Source organism: Pollicipes pollicipes, unplaced genomic scaffold, assembly GCF_011947565.3.
Source record: "Pollicipes pollicipes isolate AB1234 unplaced genomic scaffold, Ppol_2.1 Scaffold_4219;HRSCAF=4965_pilon_pilon_pilon, whole genome shotgun sequence".
Lineage (NCBI taxonomy): Eukaryota > Metazoa > Arthropoda > Thecostraca > Pollicipedomorpha > Pollicipedidae > Pollicipes > Pollicipes pollicipes.
In genome coordinates, this window is record NW_023596448.1 from 30,816,886 (window position 1) to 30,841,208 (window position 24,323).

A 24,323-nucleotide genomic window follows, 5' to 3' on the forward strand; every position below is an offset into this window, starting at 1 on the left:
CGTAGGCGGAGGGAGACCGGCGCTCTGAGTGGTCGGAACCGGCATTTTTTGAGCCCGTGCGCGCAGCATGACGAACTGATGGGTCTGGAGCCCCCCCCCCCTCCCCTCCCCCTCTCTGGATTGTCATCGAAACGTCGCGTGCAAGGAACGCGCTGCGTTTATTCGTGCCCCTTCGTGCCCGGCGTTTGAGATTGCGTGGTCACTGCCTGCAGCAGTGACATGCGTGGTGTTTTATCAATATATATAGGAAACTGCATTGCACATATATGTGTATATATACATATATGTAGTTAAATATTTTGTATATACATCAAGTTACCGTTAGCACTGTACTTGGGCTATTGCCGGTTGGACTGCGTTACCAGGCTCCGGAGAACCCCGCATGGCTGATCTGGCCGCTGAGCGCGACGGCCCGCGGCGGCGGCGGCGGCCTGCGGCGGTCTGGTCTCTCTCCTCCAGACGTCCTGCCGCCGCGTGACTGGACCGTTGGCTGGCTTCGGCTTTGCGCCGGGCAAGGCTTCGGCTTTGTTGCCGGCGTCCGGCGGCGCTGCGGGATTTCGCGGCGGACATTCGCCGGATGCGGAGCTACGTGGCTGTAAGTGGCGCGGCGCCAGACGGGGGCGGGAGCCGGGGGAGGAGCTGGCACGGCGCCAGAATTTTCCTCAGGAAAGATTGAGAGACGTCCGATTTCCCCCAAACTCCGCTAAATTTGGACAGAATATCTGCGAAAGCGTCCAGTACGTTGTGTGAACATCTTTGCTCAGGGGAGGTTGTGGTGGCCGCGGTGCCCCCCCCCCCCCTCCCCTTCCCCCCTTGCTTACGTCCCTGGATATAACCAACCGGGCCAGGGCCAACCTGGTACTCTGATGGGGGGGGGGGGTAAGCTGAAGAGGTGGGGGGTCCTCTGTGCCCACGATAGGATCGTCGCCGTCACGAGGGGAAGGTGTGTATGCAATACCTCAGCGGAGCTGCGTCCCCGGAGCCGACTGACCTGACCTGACCTGGCCTGACCTGGCCTGACCAGATTGATCCTGATGCACAGCGTTGACAAGGGTGCCGGTAGTGTAGTGGTTACCTCGTCTGCGTTAATCACTGCGCGTCTGGGAAACCGGAGATACGGGCTTCGGTTCCCGCGGTGCCCGCCCTTCCTGCCAGGGTGAGAGGCAGGCGACGCCATATAGCCTCAGCAGCTGAGTGCGTCGTAAAGCTTCAATGACACACAATGCTGACAGGCGAGGGACTGGAATGAGAGCCTACCTGACGCCTCTGCAGTGGCAACCAGGTGGAGCCGGTGGCGGGGTCATCTTTGTTCAGGACAGCGGAGTTATCTTTGTTCAGGACAGCGGAGTTATTTCTGTTCAGGACAGCGGAGTTATCTTTGTTCTGGACAGCGGAGTTATCTTTGTTCACGCCAGGACAGCGTGTCGTGCGCAACGTGACGTTGTTTCGTGAGAGCGGGGCCTCACGATAAACCAAACACCGTTGGTGACGGTCCACGGAGTCGTGGGTGCGCTCTGTGTCGTCATCACACACCGGATGTGTCTGGCTTGGATTGGACATCGCAGGAGGATGGCAGCGACCCGTTCGCCCCACAACCTTAGAAAAGGGACACCGTGCCGATGGACGCAGTGGTCCGCAGGCGCCAGCATGTTTTGACCCATCACCTGGACGCCTTGGGCCCATCGATTTCACAGCGCTGCTGACTTGAAACCCATTGGACCATTGCGTTGCGTTGTTTTCCTCGCATACAACACGGTTGTTATATTCGTTGACTGGCCAGTGTGATGCCGTAGTCGGCCGTTCAAGCGCCGCCTGTCTCGCCCTTGCATGAAACTGGTTCACGAGGTGCATCTGAATATATTGACGCGTTTTGCCGTTGGGTAGGTCGTTAATAATTAATCCGTTTTTTGTGTTTTTTGTTTTTGTTTTTTTTTTCGATGGAGTGGATTTTGGGCGAGCTGATGCTAGACGGCATTGTGTGTCTTGACCCCACCACCCGGCCGTGAAATTGCGGCTCAACGGCGTTATTTTGTGGAAAAATTGTAATGTGCTGTGATGACCTGCCCCGTCCACTGACCTCGTCTGACCTTGAGCGGCCGTGGCTGACCTCATATGACCTTGAGCGGCCGTGGCTGACCTCGTCTGACCTTGAGCGGACGTGGCTGACCTCGTCTGACCTTAGGCGGCCGTGGCTGACCTCATCTGACCTTGAGCGGACGTGGCCAACCTCACCAGACCTCGAGCGGCCTCTCCCACTGGCCGCTAACTGGCGTTATGGCCTCCCACGCTTCAGTGTCATCTGTCATTCATGGTGTTGCATATATTATGCATGCACCGGCTTCTCCCGAGCATGCTCTAGAATAGTATCAGCAGGATATCGTGAGGTCGAACACGCTCGCTGTTTCACACGCGCCGGCCTGGGCTCGAATCCGGCTGGACGCAATGGTCCGTTGGTGCCAACATGGTCACCCGAGCTGTTGTTGGTCCACAGAACGGTGCGTGCATATGTGCACCGCGCTCACCAAACAAGGCAATATTAAAACAAACAAAGAAAAAAGCGTAACAGACGTGAATAGGAGACGCACGTGGCGTCTAGCGTCATTAGCGTCGCCGCCTTTCACACCGGTCGCGGCGACGGCGGCGAAATCGACGCGCCGCGCGCCCGGCCGCGTCAGCGCCGCGTCAGCCGGCGCGGCCGCGCCTCTTTTGCCGCCGGTATCGATCCGCGCCGCTGTGGACTCCGTCGGGTGACTGGCACTCCCCGCGTCAAAACAGCGCCGCTGGGCCTCGAGCGGTGGCGTCACACAGCCAGCTGTGACGTCACCCAGGCGCCGGCGTTACGTGGACGTCGGTGACGTCAATGCGGTGGGCGAGGTCAAGTTTTCGAAGCGAAGACTTCGAATGGAAGGGTGCTCTCTTCGCTGTGATGTCTGGCTCGACATGCGACGTTGGTTTTTGTCGATCTTTGTCACATGTGACGTGTGTTGCGCGTTACGCGCGCGGTCTTCACCGTCTGCGCGCCTGCCCGAGTGCGGGCAGGTGCCCACTCGGGCAGGCGCGCCGGCTGGGACGGATGTCGGTCACGATATTCCGTGGCGTGGGAGCTTGTGCGAGCGATTACAGCGGACTGGAGGACCGTGTAAGCCGCCGCGCGCCGATCGATTATCTGTCACGAGACGATTAGATGATGAAATTGTGTCGCTTTTGACGAAAATAAAGCGATCTTTGGGACGGAATGGTATTGACAGGAAACCTAACGCTTCCACTGACCATTAGAGTGCTGAAATGATTCTGTCGTAAAATGACGTGCGATGTTTTTCAGGACCCGGACGCCGCCTGCGGCACACGTCAGCTTTGCCGCGCTAGTCTCACCTGGTGATATGCGACGCTTAGCAGCATCGTTTTCTCTTTCTCCGCTTCGCTGGCGGCTATGGTCGGCCGGGCCTCTAAATGAGGCGGCAAACGACCGGGGGGCGGAAAAGCGGTGGTACGTGGGCTTGTAATGGCTGATGTGCCATCAGTGGACTGTGACGTGCGATAGTGGACGGACCAGGGGTCTGATGACTGATGGGCCATTAGTGGACGGTGGCGTCCGCTGGTGCCAAATTTCCTTAGTAGCCGACGTGCTCCATAATGGCAACTGACGTTTGATAGTGGAGGGACCAGTGGTCGGATGACTGATGGGCCATTAGTGGACGGTGGCGTCCGATGGTGCCAAATGGCCTTAGTAGCCGACGTGCTCCACAATGGCAACTGACGTTTGATAGTGGAGGGACCAGGGGTCGGATGACTGATGGGCCATTAGTGGACGGTGGCGTCCGATGGTGCCAAATGGCCTTAGTAGCCGACGCGCTCCACAATGGCAACTGACGTTTCATAGTGGAGGGACCAGGGGTCTGTTGACTGATGGGAGATTAGTGGACGGTGACACCTGATACTGGACGGACCAGGGGCCGGATGATGACTGATGGACCATCAACGGCACATGACGTCTGATAACTGGAAAAGAACTTAAGCTCGGTAATGGCTGACGCACCATCAGCGGTCTGTGTTGTCTGATGATGATGAGGATGATGAATTGGGGTTTTAGGGGGCATCGACTGCTGACTTGTCATGCAGCGCCCATGTCTGTGTTGTCTGTGTTGTCTGATGGCGGGCTGGACTCGGGCCTAGGCTTGTGAGCACCGCCTCATCAGCGGACGTGACGTGACGTCCGACCAAACATGTCCAAACTGTTGGGAGTTGGGGCGGACTGCGCTGCTGGAGGTGCGGACAGTTGGGGCGGACTGCGCCGCTGGAGGTCCGGACAGTTAGGGCGGACTGCGCTTCTGGAGATCCGGACAGTTGGGGCAGACTGCGCCGCTGGAGGTCCGGACAGGCCGCGGTTCCAGGTGTTCAAACAGCCGGCGCCTCCCGAAGGCCGGACTGAGTCAAGATATGTTCCGAATGGCACGCAGCCTGGTTCGCGTACAAATCCCCGCCTAATTGGTGGTGAATACCGGAGTTGAACGCTGTTGTCCTGGACTAGTGAAATGGCTGCCTTCTGTTCGGCGCTGCTGCAGGATGGGGACCGGACATGGCCGCCGGCTGGGCTCCGCAGACACGAATGAGCCACGGAACCAGCACCCTGTCCAAGTCCAGTGACTGTCGTTTGCTTGTACTCTAAACTATGGTGGTGCCCTTCTCCTGGAGGACTGGAGGAAAATATTCCGATCACTTTCGGCGATCACTTTTGTTATAGACGCATGGGGCGGGCGGTGCGCATTCTGTCTGCGGGCTGGCGAGCTCCCGTCAACGAACTTTTCCCACTAGATGTCAGAAGACGGCTAATTTGCCTCAACAGCAGCACGGGATGGTCGGAGCTCGCGGTCGGCTCCTGCCCGAGCACTGGTGTCCCGCGTCTCGACACGCTGTGACGTCACGAGCGAACCGAGCGGGACAGTTCGGGCGCGTTCGCGGCGACCCGGACGACAAAGAATCTGCGCCGTTAACGTCATTTATGGCGTTATGCCCTATGGATTCCGCGCCTTTTGGTGTGTGCAGCAATCTGGATGATAAAGATGTTGCGTGACGTCACGAATAATGTTTGCCGAGCGCGCAGAATATTGTTCCGCTTCTGGATGGAAGTGATACAGAAATGGTGCAACAGAGTCAATTAAATGCATGGCAATTTGCGCATCCAGGACCAACCACGAGTAATTAAAATGTGTTTTACAACAGCATAATTTACCGTTTCCATCTATAGGGGCGCTGCAAAGGTAGATGAAGGTATCTCGCATGTGCATTTATTGTCACGAAGGTCACGAAGATATAACCAGACAACGTTTCGCGCTGGGAACACGTCCTGCAAAGGCTGTGCCTGACATCACGCAGAATGGAGGACTGCTGTTGCGCCGCGAGCAGACCCCTCGTCTCGCTCAGGAGAGTACCCAGCAGTACACAACGCCTCGCGCATTGGCGTGCACCGCGCGGGCTGCTGCTAGCGTCCGGCTCGGCGCGAGCGGCGCGGCGAGCCAGTGCACTGATCTGATAGCAGTGCAGCCGAGTCGAGGTCACATCGACCCGAGTCAGCTGCCGGGCCGGGCCGGGCCGACCCGGCGGGGCCCGGCCACCGGCCAGCGACGGCCATTGGTCAGCGCACGGAAAGGTCAATGCCGATGACAAATTCGGCGCGGCTGATCCGGGCGCCGGTCCCGGCCGCGGCGATGCGTTTTGAGCGGCGCTTTGAGTCGTGTTGGTGGCGGCCCGGGTCGTGGGTCCGGACTGGGCTCTGTTGGGGCGTGCTGGGTTCGGCCTCCACCGCGCTAGCCCGTGATTACCGCCCGGCCATCACGTCCCGCGGCTCCGCCCGGCCAGCAACACCGCCGCCGCCGCAGCACGCCGACCCTCGACCCCGCCGCTGACTGCCCTCCCCTGCGCTGTCCTCAGGAGGACGTCGGCGACGAGTTCGGCGCTCCCGTGATTCCTGACAGGGCGATCCGCATCATCGACAACCCCCAGCACAGCTACCAAGGTCAGTGAGGCGCCCGGGCTGCCGAGAGGAGCACCCGCTGCCTCGGCCGACCAGCTGTCCGTATCGACCGCCCCCGGGCGGTTACCAGCGGCGAGGTAACCACGCCACCATAGGCGTGGGGACGGGGACCCGTGGGTGCCGTGCCGACCCTGCTTTCTGAGAAAGCGGGACGTTGACCCCGCAGCGACGCGTGGAAGCAGTCGACTTGAGAATGGGTTTGGCACCCGACTTTCTGAGACGTTCCTTTCGCCTGTGTCTGGAGAGCTGCGATGGTACACATCATCGTCGCCGCATCTGACCATTCCATTCACTGTGAACATGCCATTCTTGCCCGAAAGTGGGAGCGCACGCGCTGTCCCGACCTCTCGTTCAGGTCGACGCGCCAGCGGGCACCGTCCACACGACAGCACCGGCCGTATCCCCGTCCAGGTCGGACCGTGGTCCGACCGGCGGCGCGGGGCTCGATGCCCCGCGGCGACCGCCCTCGCCGCCGGGGTGAGAGGCCGGCGACGCCACGCAGCCTCAGCTGCTGAGTGCGTCGCAAGGCCTCAGTGACGATGACACAACGCGATGATGTGGCTTCCTTTGATCCTGGGATCTGGGCGCTGCGTGACCGTGCGGTCGATGGGCCCAAAACCTAAATAACCAACCAATCAAAATGCTGAGCTCGCGCGGCCGGGACTGGGCTTGTCTTCCTAGAGGCCTATATTTGATTCTTTCGAGGAGGCCGTCTCGGCTTCTGGGAACGCGCAGCAGGACGCACAAAAACAGGACTCACTTCAGAGGACAGAAATAGGCCTCCGCCGCCGCCGCCGTCGCCGCCGTCTGTTTCCCGGCCTCAGCCATGGCCCCGATCTGGGAGGCAGCAGTATTGATAGCCGATGGTGAGAGCAGTTCGATGCCAGGCCGAGATCGGGCTGGGCTGACCCCTCCCCCATCCTCCTCCCCCTCCCCCACCCCCAGAGGTGATGCCGGTGCGTGTTTCACGCGCGCGGTGTCAATGGGATTGCAAAAAGGGATGGTGCAATGACCGTGGTCCAGGGGGCTCAACATGGCGCGGCGCCGACGCGTCGTCTCGCAGTGAAACACGGCGGGCGGCGGCTGGCGTCTGGTGGCTGGCGGCTGGCGGCGGGCGGCGGGCGGCGGGCGGCTGGCTGCTGGCTGCTGGCGGCTGGCGGCTGGCGGCGGGCGGCTGGCGGGGGCCGCTGGCGGCGGGCGGCTGGCTGCTGGCTGCTGGCTGCTGGCTGCTGGCTGCTGGCTGCTGGCGGTGGGCGGCTGGCGGCTAGCGGCGGGCGGCTGGCGGGGGGGCGGCGGGCGGCTGGCGGCGGGCGGCTGGCGGCGGGCGGCTGGCTGCTGGCGCGGCGGGCGGCGGGCGGCGGGCGGCGGGCGGCTGGCGGCGGGCGGCGGATAGGGGCGGTGATAAACATCCGGAGCTCGGTTTAGAAACGGACGGGAACGGTGGCTGCCCTCTTGGTGGCCTTCCAAATGGGCCGTGTTATTTTGCGTCGAGCTCAGTTGTCCATTGATGAGCAGCTGTTGCGAACCGCGCTAATTTTGTAAGTGAATCTTTTTGCCAAAAGCGAGCTAATCAAATCTGAGTGAGACACGACCGCACCCAATGGATGCGATCAGTCGCCGGCAGCGTCGCAGCGTGGCTCAGGGGTGCGAAGGCTCTGTTTGTGACGTCACTGGGTCTGGAGGAATTCCAACGCTTTCAGGTGGTGCGTAAGGCTGGGTGCTAATCTTGCGGGTCCTCAAACAGGCAGAAATCCGCGCACGTCGTGTCACAGTCGCTTGCCGCGACCCTCCTAGTTTGTGAACCCCGGACGACGCACTCGTCCGCACGCGTCGGCCGACTGACTCACTGCTGACGTCACTGCCGCCCGAGACCGAGGTCCGACCCCAGAGTCGGTCGGACACCGTCGTCCTTCACCGGCTCCGGCTTTGAGCGGACCCTGGTTCGTCGCTTCTGGCCTGGCTGACCTTTGTTCACCGCCTCTGGCCGTGGGAGCTCCCTGTTCGCCGCCTCTGGCCGTGAGCTGAACCCCGTTCACCGCCTCCGACCGTGAGGGGTTCCCTGTTCACCGCCTCTGGCCGTGAGCTGAACCCCGTCCACCGCCTCCGGTCGTGAGGGGCTCCCTGTTCACCGCCTCTGACCGTGAGCTGAACCCCGTTCGCCCTTCCGGCCGTGAGGGGTTCCCTGTTCACCGCCTCCGGCCGTGAGGGGTTCCCCTGGTCAACCGCCTCTGACCGTGAGCTGACCCTGTTCACACGCCTCCGGCCGTGGGCTGACCCCTGTTTCACCGCCTCTGGCCGTGAGCTGACCCCTGTTCACCGCCTCCGACCGTGAGAGGTTCGCTGTTCACCGCCTCTGACTGTGAGCTGACCCCTGTTCACCGCCTCCGGCCGTGAGCTGACCCCTGTTCACCGCCTCTGACCGTGAGCTGACCCCTGTTCACCGCCTCCGGCCGTGAGCTGACCCCTGTTCACCGCCTCTGGCTGTGAGGAGTTCCGTGTTCGGAGCGCGCCGGACCTGACCGCGGTCGGCCGCCGCTCAGCCGCCGCCCGGCACGATCACACAGAACGACCTCGGGCTCCCGCCGCCGTCTGCCCACGTGACGGCGGGCGACGCGCGCGTGCGTGCATTTACACGCGTGAGCGGTTGTGCGTGTCCGTGGGAATGATACGGCGCGTGTAAACGTGCGTGCGTGCGTGGTCGTAATTACCACTGCGGGGTCGTAAACGTCCGGGCTGGTAGTTTTTGCGCGGACTCGACTACTTTGAGGCGCGGCCATATACCAGGGGCCGGGCCCCATGGCCAGGCCCCTGCTGTGGGTGTGGGTGTGAGGGACCGAGGCCCGCCTTCGATTGTGGTGGCGCGGGGCCAGCCTGTGGCCTGGACGCCGTGCGTCGCCTGCAGCGACGCACGACGTCCAGGCCCGCACGTCGGTGGCGTGCGGGCCTGGCGTGCGCGTGCTCCCGCTGCTGAGTGGCTGCTGTCAGCCGACTCCGAGCGTCGGGTGACCCTGACACCCGCCGCGGGCCGCCGGCCACCCCGCGCTCAAGGCTGGGGCCGCCGCCGCCGCCGCCGCCGTGTCTCCTCGCGGTTAGCTGGAGGCTTCCGTGCGGTCGGACGGAGGCGGTTATTGGGCCATCGCGCGCGTCCATTCCACAGGCGCCGGCTCCGGCGCCGGCGCCCTCGATGCGACAGTCGGGCCGCCGGCTCTGGCGCCGGCGCCCTCGGTGCGACAGTCGGGCCGCCGAGAACGTGCGCATCTGGTGCGGTCTCGCATAGAAATGCGTTCTGCGCGGACTGCGATGGGAGCCCATGGTGTAAGGCACGGGGAGCGGACCGCTGACACCCGGAACCCGTCACAAATCGCTGTGGCTCCAGCCCAGAAGAGAACTTTCATGAGACGTTTTGCCGAAGAGAACTGTCGAGCGACTTTATAAGCGTTGCTCAGCCGGTCGTCCCTTTCTTGGTGTTACATGGCACGCGTGCCCTGCGTCGGGGAGAACTTGCCGGTAGCTGCCAGCCGAGTTGGAAAAAGCTTGTGGAGCGAAGTAGCGTGGCTCAAAAGTTGCCGGCCGAAATAGTTGGACCCGGTCTGGAAGACGGGCTGGGTCGCGCGGCGGGTTGGATGTTGCGTGCGCTAATCGGTGAGCGAAACAAGTTAACTTCGCCTTTATTGACAATTAGGTTGAAAAGAATATCAGACCAGTAATTTTGATTTTGGACCCGATTGTCATTAAATTAACTCCGAATGGATGTGTTTGCTCGCGCAATGCACGAGGCATAAGGCAATGCGGCTGCAATCGTTCAATGATGTTCCTGCACTTTACATTAAACCCCAAATACATCCCTTTTCCGAAACTGAGATACTTAGGCGCTGCCTCTCACATTCAGTGTGTCGTGTCACATATCGTGTATCTGTATCAGGTGTCACATATCTGGTATCTGGGGCAGTGTCTTGCAAAATTCTAACCATGTTATGGTGTCAGAGAGTAGCCAGTGGTGTGCAATGCTACTGTCCAGTGCTATCCTCCAAATAAGCATCATAAGTCAAGTTGACTATACTATTTTTATCAAGCCGCTGGGAATGTTTTTTTCTGCAATGCAGCATCTTCTTTAGTTTTCTCTTCCGGCGTGTTGCCGGTTCTCCAGCTGTTTGCCAGTCGATATTTGTATGCAGGTTCGGTCAGACAACGTACACGTTTCAAATGTAAATTCGCGCTGCTGAAGTACAACACCCGGCGTGGTCGATTTCGTCATGTCTGCAGCAGTTTTAAGGCCACCATCACGTTACTTTAGGCAGTTCCTGCGCCCGGTAAACAATGCGGCGTCAAGGTCGCGTCGCATCGCCGTCAGCGCACGAACATACCCCGCCGGAGGCCACAAAGGCCGCTCGGCCACCCCGCTCGCAATTCACGCAGCCATTTCCGGCGGCGCGTCCCCACTGCACCGTCACATTCCGTGCACGAGCGGCGGGACAACAGGCGGCGCTAATGGCCGTCGCAGCTGTGTCGGCACGCGCCGCGGTGGCGGGATAACGAGCAGTCGGCAGTCGGCCGGCGTAGGCCCCGCCGGCCCCGCCGACCCCGCCGACCGCTGCCGCCCGGGAACAGCCGGCGGTGTCGGCGCGCGCGGCGCGATGGGCCTGACCTCTGGGGAGCGACGCAACCCCGCCTCCCAGTTTCAGCCGGGATGGGTTATTAAGTGAAGGTTCAGCTGGCGAATTCAGTAAGCTTAGCTTAGCTGGCATTAAGTTAAGTAAGGACAGTCGGCGAGCAAACGGGCCGTCGCTGCCGACGCGGCGGCGGCGTCTCCGCGAGGGTGTGAACGGCCCCTCTGCCGATTGGTCCCCACCATCTGGAACCCATATGTGGGCCACTTGGGTTTATGGGGGCAAGCGGGCGGGGACGCACGGTCCCTGCCGAGCAGTCCATGTTCAGGTTCCGACGGCGCGGCTCGACGCGAGCCGCGAGCCCCTCTCTCACCCTTGCCTTGCAACTCTTTGGCTAATAGAGACCCTTCCCTTCCAACGTCTCAAGTCGATGGCCCTTCGGAATACTAACGGACTCTTTCGCACGAACAGTCGGCATAAGCTGCACATACGGTCGGTTGAAGCTCTCAGTTCCTGACCCTGGTCGTCGCTGTTATTAGTCAAACACGCCGCCGTCGAGCTGCTCGTCACCTCGGGACGGGTCAGGCGTGTCAGATTGTTGACCTCCGAGTGCGTCCGTTGTGGTCATGAGAGAGGCAGCCTCTGGGACTGGCTGTTGCGGGGTTGAAATATGTGCCCTGGGCGGGATTCGAACCGGGACCCTCCGCACCGGTGACGTTTGGCACGGAATGACCGTCCCGGTGGTGAACGACGGGGGAGGGAAGGTGGTTGTGCCGCCCGCTCCAACGGCCTGTATCCGGACTTGGCGTGGGTGGTTATCACCCCATCTTATCACCCGTCGCTCCCACTCACCCTGGCCGTGTCTGGCGCCCGTCGGACCCCGCACCGCGCAGGCCAAGGTCACGGCCCGTCGCGTCATCGGCACCGTCCTCATGACGAGCGGGATGAGCTGTGTCGTGTCTTCGCCAGAGGCAAAGAACAGGAGGGACGAGATCTCGCGGTGGGATTGAAGGTCACGAGACTGTCGCCGCACGAGACCGTTATCGTCGCTCTGCGATGCCGGATCTTACGGTGGCGACTTTTCCCATGCATGCTGCAAAACTGCCTCAGCGTTCAGCTATGATACTCGTGCAACCTCCGCAGGTCTCGTAGTCCCGCGTCACAGCGCGCGCTCCATCCGTGCTCTCTGTGCTCTGCATCGGTGCCGGGCTTGCGCGGCGCCCACCGCAGTCCCAGCGACTCGAAAGGTCACGTGGCTGGATCAGCCGCAGCGCAGTGCACACCCTGATGCGAAGGCCATCTCCCATGGGTGCCCCTGCCGGTCACGTGGTGCCTCGCGTGGCCTAACCCAGGGCGATGGCAGTCGCTCTGCCAGCGGAACAGCTCTGTGTCGTGGTCCAGGGAGCCGCTGCTGTAGGCCGGGCGGCCCCGGTACTGCCGGGCTGGTGACGTCACGGGGCCGGCCACCGCCGACGGGCCCAGGGTGTCGACATGCAGGGCGCTCTGCCGGGAGGAACGCTGGCCGGTGTGGCTGTTTGTGGCGGCATGTGCGAAGTGAGAGGGGCAATTGAAAAAAGCTCCGGCCGGACACCGGCGCAGCTTTTGTTGGACTCGGGGACTCATTTTCATCTTGGCGCTCCCATAGGCATTAGTGTAACTCACGGATAATTCACTGGCGATGACGAATCCTGAAAGTCAAACTGAACTAGCTCTGGCCTTGAATGTCCCTTCCACTCGTTCTGTCATTGGCGACGCGGACACTAGGACAGCTGCCCCGAGAGCACACAGAGCGCCGCGTCGGTGTTGGGGACGGTGACAGCCGGCCGTCCAGCGCCACATGGCGCTGTGGTGCTCCGGCCTCCCACCTGTCGGCGCTGGCGGAAAGGCGTCCACCGTCGCTGCAGGCACGTCGCGGCCTCCGGAGCGGCCTTGGTGGAGAACAAAAGCGTGACTCGGTGTGCACGGCGCGCAGGAGAGCCGTCGGCATGGCGGGGGCCAGTAGGGTAAGAGTAGGGGTGCGCCTAGGGCGGGAGCAGGCAGGGTGCGCCCAGGGGCTTGGAGCAGCAGGGGTGACCAGGGGCGGGGGCGCAGAAGGGTGAGCCCAGGGGGGAGCAGCAGGGGTGCATCCAGGGGCGGGAGCAGCGGGTGCGCTCAGGGGGGGCGAACAGCCGCTGGCCGGGGCCGGGAGCCCGAGGCGAAGGTTTAGTCAGCGACTTGTTGAGAAAGATAACGCCGTTAGATCACGTCCTGAGATAACGCCTCAGCCACCCCTCAGATCAACGCCTCTCAGTCACGTCCTGCGATTACGCAATCAGGTGACGCCCTCGGGTCACGCCCCTCAGATTGACGACCTCATATCACGCCCTCAGATCACGTCCTGAGACTGCACGCCCCTCAAATGACGCCCTCAGATGACGCCGTTAGATCACGTCCTGAGATTACGCCCTCAGATGACGCTCTCAGATGACGCCCTCAGATGACGCCCTTAGATCACGTCCTGAGATCCCCACCTCAGATCACGCTTCAGATCACCGCCCCTCACATCACGTTCTCAGATCACGCCCTCATGAGCCCTCAGGTCACGCCCTCAGAGCCCTCAGAGTCACGCCCGGTGGTCAGCCGGGCTCAGCGTTCGCGCCGACAACGACGACTTGGATGTCGCGCCGCCGCCCGCTCGCTGCCTCCCCATCGCCGTCCCGACCCACGAGACGCGTCTGGCGGCGGTGCGCCGCCGTGTGCCGCCTCTCGTTGACGGCTCCCCGGTGGCGGCAGGTCTGCAGCACTCGGGCGAGCACCGCGGCGAGCTGCCGGCGCGGCTGGCAGCCGACCTGCGCGACTTCTCCCAGATGGAGGACGACGTCGACCGGCAGCGCCTGCTCGGCACGGGGCCGGCCGGCAGCGCCTCCAACTTCGCCATCTCGCAGCAGCTCTGCAAGCGCGAGCGGTGAGCCGACCGACTGGGCTCTGCGGGCGCTGTTTCGGGCGCTTTGGCGGCCGGAGAGCGCCCCCTATGACGCATCTGGTCCCGATCTGCAGTTCTTTTAAGACGCGGCAGTGTGCTGTGTTGGCGGTCGGTACGCCCGCAGAGCAGGCGCGCCAACGCTGGGGTTGACAATGTGACAGCTGTTCCCAGCTGACCTGTGTCTCGTGGCTGGTCATGATTGGCTCAGGCGTGCTGGAATCGCACGCAAGCTGGCCGCTCCAAAGAGTGCTGGCATAATCCCGTTGGCTTTGACAGAGTTGTGTTCTAACTTTGTGTTTATTTTGCCCGCATGTGTACGACAGGCCCTACCACTTTTAGTCCCGTATTTGCTAGATATTTTTCAAGATATTTTGTCTTGCCCATGGCGAGTAGGTGCACGCGCTACAGTTATCAATACAGGTTCAAACGCAACAGCATTAAGTGTTGTCGACAATGGTAGGGCTTTTTGGGATCAGTCTCTCTCCCCATCTCCCTCTTGAGGCGGCAGGGCCCCGCAGAGCTGATGGCCTTAGTAGTTTTTGACAGTTTTATACATCCGAAGGACTTCTAAAACATCATAGATTGGCTCTGGAGACATCAAAATGGGGTTCCGAGTCTATAAAGGTCCCAAATAAAGAGCAGTGCCCCTGTGGCTGTCAAGTGAAATGGTCTCCTGTGCCTGTGTCTGTGAAATGGTCTCCTGCCTCCTTGGCTGAAATGGTCTGTGCTCCGATTTGGCTCATTCTGGTTGAAATCATGGCTAGGGCGCCGGTAAAGCTTGTATCCCGGACAGTGTTTTCAGATCAGTTTTTCGACCCACTTCGAAACTCGTGGGAAGCAGTGGCGCCGCAGTAGAGCTGTTCCTGGTAACTAGTGGCGCCATCTATAACGTTTCGTCTGCAGATACGAGCGCCTCTTGCGGCGGGCGCGCACAGAAGACCTGTCGGAGATCTCGGGCATCGGATGCCTGTACCAGACGGGCAAGGACCGCTTTGGCAGGCCCGTCATCTGCTTCATCGGCAAGTGGTTCCGCGCCCTCGAGATCGACCTGGACAAGGTGAACATGCCGTAGGGCGTGGCACTCGGGCTGGTGCCACATTCTCAGACTGAGACTGCGACTGACAATGTTAAAGTCATGCTATGTGGCATTGCAGGTGAACGACAATCAAATTACGCCTAAGGTGTATGTTTTAAATCGTTGATGAATGGGACAACTCGGTGAAACAAGGTGCGATTTAGCTCACTCGCACCGTCCAGATGAAACGAGCGAGCTTAGGCGTCGCCTCGCCAAAACAGCGAGCCTCGGCTATTGTGGCGGTCGGCAGAGCTCCGGCGGATTAACCTGGCTTTGGATTTCTGGATTCTGGACGTGCCTTTGTGCTGGGTTCTCACCTGTGGTTATGCGGTTGTACTAAGGATGTGGAGCAGCACAAGCTGCCAACACTTCTGGATGAGCTGACTGTTGAGTGATGACAGACTGATGAGTCTGTTTCTCATGGCAAAGCTGTTAGCAGGGGCTCACGTGGTGAGGGGGGGGGGGGGGGGCTGGGATGGTGTCATTTCCGGGTGCTGATCCCGGGGGAGCCCCATCCTCCAACCATTTCAGTTCGGCGGAAAGGATACCCACTGTAATTGGCGCTGCAGGGACCGCTTTGTTAAGCTTGTCGCATTGCCGCCCCTGCCCCCCCCCCCCCCCTCCCCCGAGACCAATCACCAACACTGAGCAGGGGACGTTACCACGCGGATGCCCAGCCGCCCCGCGGAGTGCAAATTAGACGAGCAGGTCGCCGTCGGGAGGCGCGTCGGGTTCGGGCCTCAGCTGAGTGGAAGCCGGTGAGCTGAGGTGGCTGGCCGGAGCTGGGCTGGGCCGAAGTCGTACAGGACCAGCCACCGACGGCCATCTGCCGGCGTTTGGCAGAATCTGTGACGCCGGCGATATGTATCAGGGAGGCTCGGGTGTCGGGCACAGGCCAGAGCTGACTGGTCTGACTAGACCACCAGACCGGAGTTGACCAGACCAGGCCAGCCAGACCAGATCGGACCGGACCGGACCGGACCGGACCGGACCGGACCGGACTAGACCGGACCGGACCGGACCAGATCAGACCAGAGCTGATCCGACCAAACCAGACCAGTGCTGGCCAGTCTGATCGGTTTCTGCATTCATTTTTAATTCACTGTTCGCTTGTATTGTGTCATCATGATTGTAACCGGCGCTTGCGTCCGAGTATTCGATTCAAATGTACAGCATTCTACGTAAATTGCCAGATGTGTGTGGGTCCGAGGGAGCTTATGTGCATATATTTTGAATTGTGGTAAGGATCGCGACGAAGAAAACCGGATGAAGGAACAAGTTCATCATTTTGTCTTTCTGCTCAACGCCGCCATTTGTTCGAGTTTTGGTTCCCCATCACGAGTACGGGCGCGTGTCTTCTGCCACACAGGAGTGGTGCACCAGCACTGCGGAGGGGTTTGCTGCTTCTGGGACTCGCCCCCCCCCCCCCCTACGCCAGAGGACCACGAGCGCGCGATGTTATCACCCCCTCTGGTCACGGCTTGTGGTCCGCGGTGCGGTCGCGGCGGTGGTCGGCTCAGCTGCGCAGTAGGCGCTGGGCGGCGGCTTGCCCGACGTTTTCTGCGAGTCATGCGGTGCGCGGTGCGTTTGCGGTTTGGACAGGGCCGCCGCGCCGTCGCACGTCGTGTCGGGTCATGTCACGGGCCGTGCCGGTCACGGGGGCGTCAGGAGCGGAAGTGGTGCGACCTCCCCGTCCGCACGTCACTCCCTTCGCCGTCCCGGTCGTGGCCATTCTCCCGTCCTTGGTGTTCGTTGCGCTGCCTGGTTTGTTACATAATCATCTTGATTTGTCCCTCGCGCTCGTCACCGCCTCCGTGTCTCTACCCCTGATCCCCTTCGCCTCCATCTTCGTCCCCGTCTCTATCAGTCTGTCTCCCTCGACCTCACCCTTGCACCACTTTGGTCGGTATTTGTGTCTCCCTCCCTCCCTCCCTTCACCGCTCTCGCCTCTCCCCTTGCCATGCATTCCACGTCCTTGATCTTCCCCTCTTCTCTCGCCCTCTCTTCTGATGGCGTTATCTATACCGTCAGCACAGCCCCTATCCTGTCGCCCTTCTCCGTCTGCTGGAAATAACCCTGATGTATTTACGAGGAGATGACGTCATGACTACCTATAGCTCTGTGCCATCGGCCAATCAGTGCACGCCCCCGCAGTGAAGGGCCGCGGTAAACGGAACAAACCCCTGACGCGGACCCTGCCCTCGCCAGGCGCTGCTGTACCTGATCTACCTGCTGGAGCCGCTGGTGGCCAACGACTACACCATCATCTACTTCCACACGCTCACCGAGTCGGAGAACCACCCCGCCATGAGCTGGATCCGCCAGGTGTACGACGTGCTCGAGTACAAGTGAGTCGGCGCGCCGGACTCGGCGGCGGATCGTGACTCGAGTCCGAGCGGGCGTGCTGGCGCATCGGCGCCGGCGCTTAGTGCATGTGAGAAGGGAACTGAGCGCGCAAGGGGGAGAGCTGACTCACTTGACTGGGTCACTGACGGAGAGCAAACTGTCTGCCGGCTGACCTGACTCACCTACCGACTCGAGTCTGAGCACGGATGAGCGGTGTGCTGGACTCACGTGACTCACTCGCTGACGCCGCATCGAGTACAACTGTGTGTGTCGACGTACCTGTCTCATCTACTTGTGCTGCCTCGAATGCGAGCGAGGCTGCATCGGACTTGGCTCACTTCACTCGGTCATTGGCACTGACTCGAGCACAAATGAGTCTGACAACTGACTGCATCTTGACTCGAGTATGAGTGGGTGCGCCGTCACCCGTCCTTCCGCCTCCACCCCCTCCACCCCCTCTTCCCCCCCCCCACCCCACCCCCGGTTGCCAGGCCCGTCCGCACGTGGCCGCCATACGTTCTGAAAACCGCGGCGACTGAAACGCAAGTCGCGCTGTCGTCGGCCGCTTGCAAAGGTCACGGGGGCGCCTCGGGGACGGGTCGTCAAGCGCCGTCCCGCCCGCCGACCGAGACGCCAGTCCTGACCACGTAACCTGCGTCACGCCTCCCGCCGGACCGGGCTTCCAGCGGGTCACCGGCCCGGCCTGATCTGCGCACGAGACGTACCGCGCTGTCGGTGTGTGGTTGGGAAGTACTGAGCGGCGCCGGCCGGCGGGGGGGGGGGGGAGGGGGCGCCTGGCCTGTCCCACCGCAGGGGGCGGCTCCTCCCACCGACGCTCGCCGCCGTGTCTCCGGATCAGATTGCCTCCCGGCGCTGCACTAAACACGGGCTTTGGCCGGCGTTTGGCGCCCTCCCGTCTCGCGGTAGACGCTGTCGTGGCTCGAGCCGGCTGGGGCCCGGGTTTTCCGCCGGTCCTCGAGGTCGCGGTCGGAGGGCTTCCCTGCCGCCGATTGGCTCTTTTGGTCGGCTCATCTCTTCAGTTAATGGCGAGGTTCGCGGAGGCCTGAAAGAATGGATTTCCGGTGGAGCTAAGCGTACTAGGAGATAGTTCGTGCTCAGGCAATATTTCTTTCTTTCTTTTGCGTGTGGGCTCCCGTCGGCAGAAGAGCCGCGGTCGTTCTTGGCCGTCGTGACGTTGGCATGGAAACGAGCCGGTCGGCTGTCTAAGTGCTGCTCTCAATGCTCCACGATCAGCGATGAATGCTATACTGAAGCTGCCGAGCCGTCAGTGGTGGCTGACTCTGTGACACAGCGACACACATTTAGGATCGACCTAAGAGTTCCTTACGAAGTCGGTCGGGCAGGGAAGGAGGGCTGCATAGTGTTTTGTGAGGAAGACCCAGCGGGGATGTCCTGTCTCTTCCAGGACTGGATAGGGACAAGTATTAGCGCTTCCAGAACTTTTGCTCTCCGAAAGTCAGCGAATGTGCTGACTCGGAATGCCTGCGGCGTTTGGCGCCCGTGGCCTCATTTAGCGCCCGTTCGCTGTCGCCTGGCGCGTGGTCGTGGCCGGCCTGTACCCCGGGCGCCACGTGTGGCGACTGTTTGGGCCTCCCACCCCCAACCCCAAGCACAGACAAAAACCTCCGAAAGCTGTTGGCTCTGGTACAGCTAGGTAACAGGTAGTTCTTCGTACGCAGTGCTTTTTAAAATTCGCGAAGTACCATTTCAAGGCATCATTCAGCCACCGTCTTCTGTTGATCAGAGGCTTCGCTGTCCGTGATTTATCATCACACTATCATGCTATCACTATCTCATTGATCAATCATCAACTAATATTTTGGTGATGGCGAGTGTTCTCCCTTCACCCACCCACCCCTGGGAAGCATCGGAGGTCCCACCCGACGTCTTCCCCCGCTCTGACACTCGCCCCCGCCGCAGGTACAAGAAGAACCTGAAGGCCTTCTACATCGTGCACCCGACCATCTGGACCAAGCTGATGACCTGGTGGTTCACCACGTTCATGGCCCCGGGCATCAAGCAGAAGGTGCACAACATCACCGGCGTCGAGTACCTCTACAGCATGATGGACCCCGACCAGCTGGAGATCCCGGCCTTCATCACCGAGTACGACATGACGGTGCGTTGGCTGGGCGGCGGCGTGGCGGTCCGAGCGCCGGCGTCGTCTCCGGGCGTGCGGCAGACGCGGCGCAGCGCAGCGTCACGCGGGTGATGCGCCGACCATGGCTTTGAATAGCATGTCCAAAGTTAGCAGTTCGGTACGTTTTTCACCCCCACTAGGCTTGGTCGTATTCGTTTTTCAATCAATGAAAGCGTTTGGAAGAGGCGCAAGGAATATCCATCGGCGTCTTTGATCCCACTGCACGGTGGGTGAAGACAGACAACACATCATTCAAAGCATTACTCTTACATCATTCATACATTACATAAATTTGACTCTGTTCTGATAAGAGACCAGTTGCATTTCGCTCATATCTGCGAACAGTTGTGCGGGATGAGTTTTTATTAACGCTTCGTAACGAAAAAAAGACGATGAAGCCGGCCAACGCCAGAGCGCACTCCAAGGTTCCCCTCCTGGTAAGAAATAGACACGTACATTAAATGGGACACTTCCGAAATACTGTCAGTGTTGCGGAAGTTTGCTGTTTGTTTTCAAAGTAGCTCATCTTACTTTAAAAGTGCGTGTGCTCGCGCTGAAACTTCTTGCATTAGCAAAGTTTTTTTGGCTTTGCTCGGGGAATTTACGCGCATCGGCTCATTGCAGGGGTTCATTGCGTTAGCGTGAAAAGGTCTTGCACCGACTGTGGACGCGGTTCTGCTCCGTTCGGTTGGACTAGGCATGAATGCAATTTGTTCGTACCGACATCTGAGCTGCCACGCGAAAGTGTGCTAGCCAAATTGCCGAAGCTGAATTTGGCCAGCAGGCCCGGGCAAGTAAAACAGGACTAAGCGCCTGTTTTTCGACATTGCTGGTCGGATTATCTTATTCTGACAGTAATTGGCCTTCGATAGACCAGGACATATTGGTTGAGCGACGTGATTAAGAACGCATTGGTTGTATTGATAAAGCTCGTTTTTTTCAAGCTGTGCTCATTGTCACAGATGTCTTGTGAACCACTCGCGGCCATGAGCGCAGCTTAAAATGTCAAGTGTTATCAATATATCCAATGCTTCCTTAATAGCATTACTTAACCATCACCTTCTCGTCTGTTGAAGGTCGATTGTTGTCAGAATAAAAGCCCCAACTCACATTGCAAAATGGTGCTGGAGCTCAGGCCGCTTGGGTGACGTTCCAGGGCTGACGGCACAGCGGTCTTTGGCAGTCAATCGAACGGAACGCTACGCGCAAATCATGAACGCAGCTAAGATTACTTTTAGCAATTTTTTCTGAATCAGCGGAATCAGCACGTGACGCGATCCGCCCCCAGGGGCTCGTCGGATGCAGGGTTTCGTCTGATCGCGAGACGACGAGGCTTCGTAGCAGCTGTTATTCACACACCCGTTGTAGTGAAGCGGACGCACTCTTGTCCAGTGTAAATACATGGGCCACGACGGTGGGGACGGGGTGGACGTGGTGTAGTGGTAACTATCTTATGCGGCCACTACCGCATCTTACGTGATACTTCATGAAGGCGTCCGTCTCGAAATGGCCGCCGCTGGGGACGGCGCGTGGGCAGCTGGTCGGCGCCCGCGTCCCTGATCGGGCTCCGCACCCCTGGCTGGGCTCTGTGCCCCTGGTCGGGCCCTGCATCCCTGGCTGGGCTCCGCACCCCTGGCTGGGCTCTGCGCCCTGGTCGGGCCCTGCACCCCTGGTCAGCGGCGGCCACGGATTGAACGGTGGGGAGCGGAACGTGGCCACGGCACCGCTACGAGAGGCCAGGGTGGTGCAGGTCAGACCGGGCTAAACCAGGTCAGGTCAGGTTAAACCAGATCGGATCGGGGTAAAGCAGATCAGTTCAGACTTTACCAGAGTTGACAAGACTAAACCAGAGCTGATAAGGTCAGGTCAGACTAGACTAGACTAGGTCAGGTCAGGTCAGACCAGTCAGGGTCAGGCCAGACCAGTCCAGGTCAGACTGAACGAGACCAGGTCAGACCAGACCAGAGCGGAGCAGAGCAGATCAGGCAGCCATGCCGGACGGGACAGCCGCGCCGCGGGTCAGGTCAGACGGCATGATCAGACAGGCCAGGGCAGACGGACCAGCTGCGAGGGACGGGCCTGTGGCAGCGCTGGCCAGCTGCAGCCGCATCCGCTGCCTTGGGGGTGATGACCACCGGCCGGGCGGCCGGGACGGCCCAGGACCTTGTCTGTTTGGCTTGTTTATGTAACAGGACCGGTGGATGACGACTTTTCGTTTTTGCGGCGGCCTCTGTTCTGTAGTGGCGCTTTAAACAAAGGCGGGATGATGCATTGTCATTTTTTATTCGTATGACAGCCGTATTGGTTATCTTGCTTTTATATTTTTTGTGCCTTTTCTTGACTTGCCGTTTACCGTACCTGATCATAGCGGCGATGCTGGCGGATTTCCTTGTGCTGGCGCATTCGCCGTGCCCTCTACCGGTGGATTGATGCTTTATCTCCTGATTCTGAAGTCATACAGATGGAAACTATTCCCCCCCCCTCCCCCCTAAGGAATGCACAGATTTGGAACGATTTATGTTGGGAAGCACGTAACCGCGAGCAATTTCCCCCACTTGAAACGGCGACGGAATAACGAGTTGATAATGTCATGCCAATTCAGCAGCAGGCGGGAAAGCTTTGATAAATCGGGTAACCCAGTTGCCCGCGGTCGTAAATAGACCCCCACCTCGCGGGAGCTGTTTCTGCGCGTGCGATGACCCGCCTCGCTCGGCTTCTTCATTGAGGGGAAAGATGGCCAGTCCCTGGCCTAGCAGACATAAGATTATGTGGCTGTCGGTGAAAGACAACTGCCCGAAAACGTTGTGTGCAAACTCTAGACACTGGTCGATGATGGAGACAGCTTTTTCTGTTGCCTGCGCACGGGTCTGTTGTCGTTTAAAACACGTTTCGTGTTTGCATCGTTGTAGAGTAATTACGGATAGAGCGCAGCGTCTGTGAGTGGTTCTTTTCTCAAGTGACGGCATAATTGGCTTTACATTGCGAAATCCCTAATTGTTTCTTTTTGTGTAGCAGCAACGATAACATGTGTTGCGCGGGTCTGCAAAATGTCGCAATGCAGGCAAAACAGAATTAATCATGGCTCGTAACAGCATTGGTGAAATGCCTAACGTTGTATCTGGGCGATCATCGATGTCACTGGCGGCGACCGATAAGCTTGGCATCCAGTCAGCACCCACTGACCTTGACCGGGACCTGTTCCAGATAAACGGCATCCGCTACTTCCGGCCGCAGGCGTAGCGCCGCGTCGCGGGCCGACCGTCGGCGGGCGCGCCCCGGGCCAGGCCGTCCTGCCCCGGTCGCCAGGCGCCGCCGGCCGCCGCCAAACGCTGCAGCACATCAGCAGCGCCGGGGCTCAGTGACTCCTGCCGCCGCTGCGGCCGATTCCAGCGCGGGTCGAGGAGAAGATCAGCCTCCGGAGTCGAGCCCGAGTCGTGTAGAGTCGCGCTGGAGTCGCGTGGAGTCGCAAAGGAGTCGAGTCGGAGTCGCGCGTCCAGGGACCGGTCGGCGGGCTGCCCAGTGACCAGTCGGAGCGCGGTCCGACCGCCGCCGGCTCCGCCCCCTAACCCCGATGGAATCCGACGCGGCGGTGACCTCTGGTGACGTACGGGATCTGCGCCGACCTGACGGGACTGGTGGTGATCTTGGGTACGTTGTGACCCTGCTGCCAACGCTAACTTCGACCTTTATGACCTGGTGAGGCCTTGAACGTGATTCCGTGCAGTGATGTGGTGAAATCGCGGTGATTGCAGCACTGTTGTGACTTGGTGAGATGTATGGTGACCTGTGGTGACCTAGCGAGATGTGTGGTGGCCTGTGGTGACCTAGCAAGACGCGTGGTGACCTGTGGTGACCGCCGCGGTATCCGGCTGTGAGACGGACCGTGCGACCATGGAGAGCGATCTCCTCCCGAGACCCAGAGTTCGGCGGCGGATCGGAGACCCAGGATCGGCGGGAGGCGGGCTCTCCCGTCACTGGAACACTCGCGCGGTGCCCCAGGGGCCAGCCGCGGCCTGCCACAGGCAGCCGTCCCTGTGACGGGCTGCTCTGCCAGGCTGCAGGGGACAGCTCTAGCTGCGGAGGGGTGGCGTGTCTAGCAGGGGTAGCTGGCAGACGGGGGCCGAGCCGTCGGCGGGCAGCTGGCCGACTGTGGGCCCTTTGTCCGGCGCTGGCCTGCTCCTGGGAGGACAGGGCCTCTAGCCTCCTCCAGGGAGGTCAGGGCCTCTGGCCTCCTCCAGGGAGGGCAGCGCCTCTGGCCTCCTCCAGGGAGGGCAGGGCCTCTGGTCCCCTCCAGGGAGAGCAGGGCCTCTAGCCTTCTCCAGGGAGAGCAGGGCCTCTGGCCCCCTCCAGGGAGAGCAGGGCATCTGGCCGGCGGCCGGCCCCTGCCCGGCTCGACGCGGCCGGCGCATGTGCCAGAGCGCCGATGCTCGCGAGGTAGACATCAGTCGCCGTCGCGTCGGGTCTTGTGCTTATACTGGGGCTTGATTGGTTAGTTGTGTTACGACGCAGGCGCTGGCTTTGCCTCGGCCAGTACAACCCACATGTATCGCTTATTTTACCTCCGTTTGTACGCGTTTTCCGATTCGCTAGCGCGTATCGCCATCGAGCGGCGGCGGGCGATCTGATTACTTGCTCTCGCCGGCCTGCCCGCCGCGGAGTTTCATTACGAGCTTCTGCCGCGCCGGGGGGCGCGCCGCACGCGGCCTCGGCGGCCGGGGGTGCGCGGGGTTTCCCGTCCGCGCACTCCGCCGCTCGGGGCTGTCATGGGCGCCTCGCCGGTCGCGCCTGGGGCGGCCGGTGGAGTGCGGGGCGTTACTCTGTGGTAATTTCATAAATAAAGTGGTAGCGTGTTTGACCGCTTGGTGAGCTGGGTGCGGGAGGTTTGCGGGGCTGCTGCGCAGGATGCGGTCCGTCGGTACCGCGCCAGCTGGAGACGTGAGGTGACGGCGGTTCGGTTCGTTCGCAAGGCATCGCCCGATGCTGGAGAGGAGGGGCCGAGGAGCGTCGACTGCGCGCGTAAAAAGTCGTCACATAAACGAAATGTTGCGCGAAGTCGTATGACACGTGCAACGTTTTCTTCCGTCTACAACCAAAAACTGGATCTCCCACACAAAAAGTAGGCGCATCCTGCTCATTCCGGG

General features: G+C 60.6%; 1 protein-coding gene across 1 annotated transcript in view; it reads left to right on the forward strand.

Moving 5' to 3' along the window:
* The window catches only part of Gdap2 (ganglioside induced differentiation associated protein 2), a 46,941-nt gene extending 22,906 nt beyond the window's left edge, over window positions 1-24,035 (forward strand). Inside the window, exons 7-12 of the mRNA XM_037218282.1 lie at window positions 5,929-6,013; window positions 13,411-13,582; window positions 14,504-14,657; window positions 16,884-17,023; window positions 18,963-19,161; window positions 22,387-24,035. Coding sequence (XP_037074177.1) covers window positions 5,929-6,013; window positions 13,411-13,582; window positions 14,504-14,657; window positions 16,884-17,023; window positions 18,963-19,161; window positions 22,387-22,422 — 786 coding nt within the window. The 3' untranslated portion in view covers window positions 22,423-24,035. The remainder of the gene's footprint in view (window positions 1-5,928; window positions 6,014-13,410; window positions 13,583-14,503; window positions 14,658-16,883; window positions 17,024-18,962; window positions 19,162-22,386) is intronic.
* The last annotated feature ends 288 nt before the right edge of the window (window positions 24,036-24,323 follow it).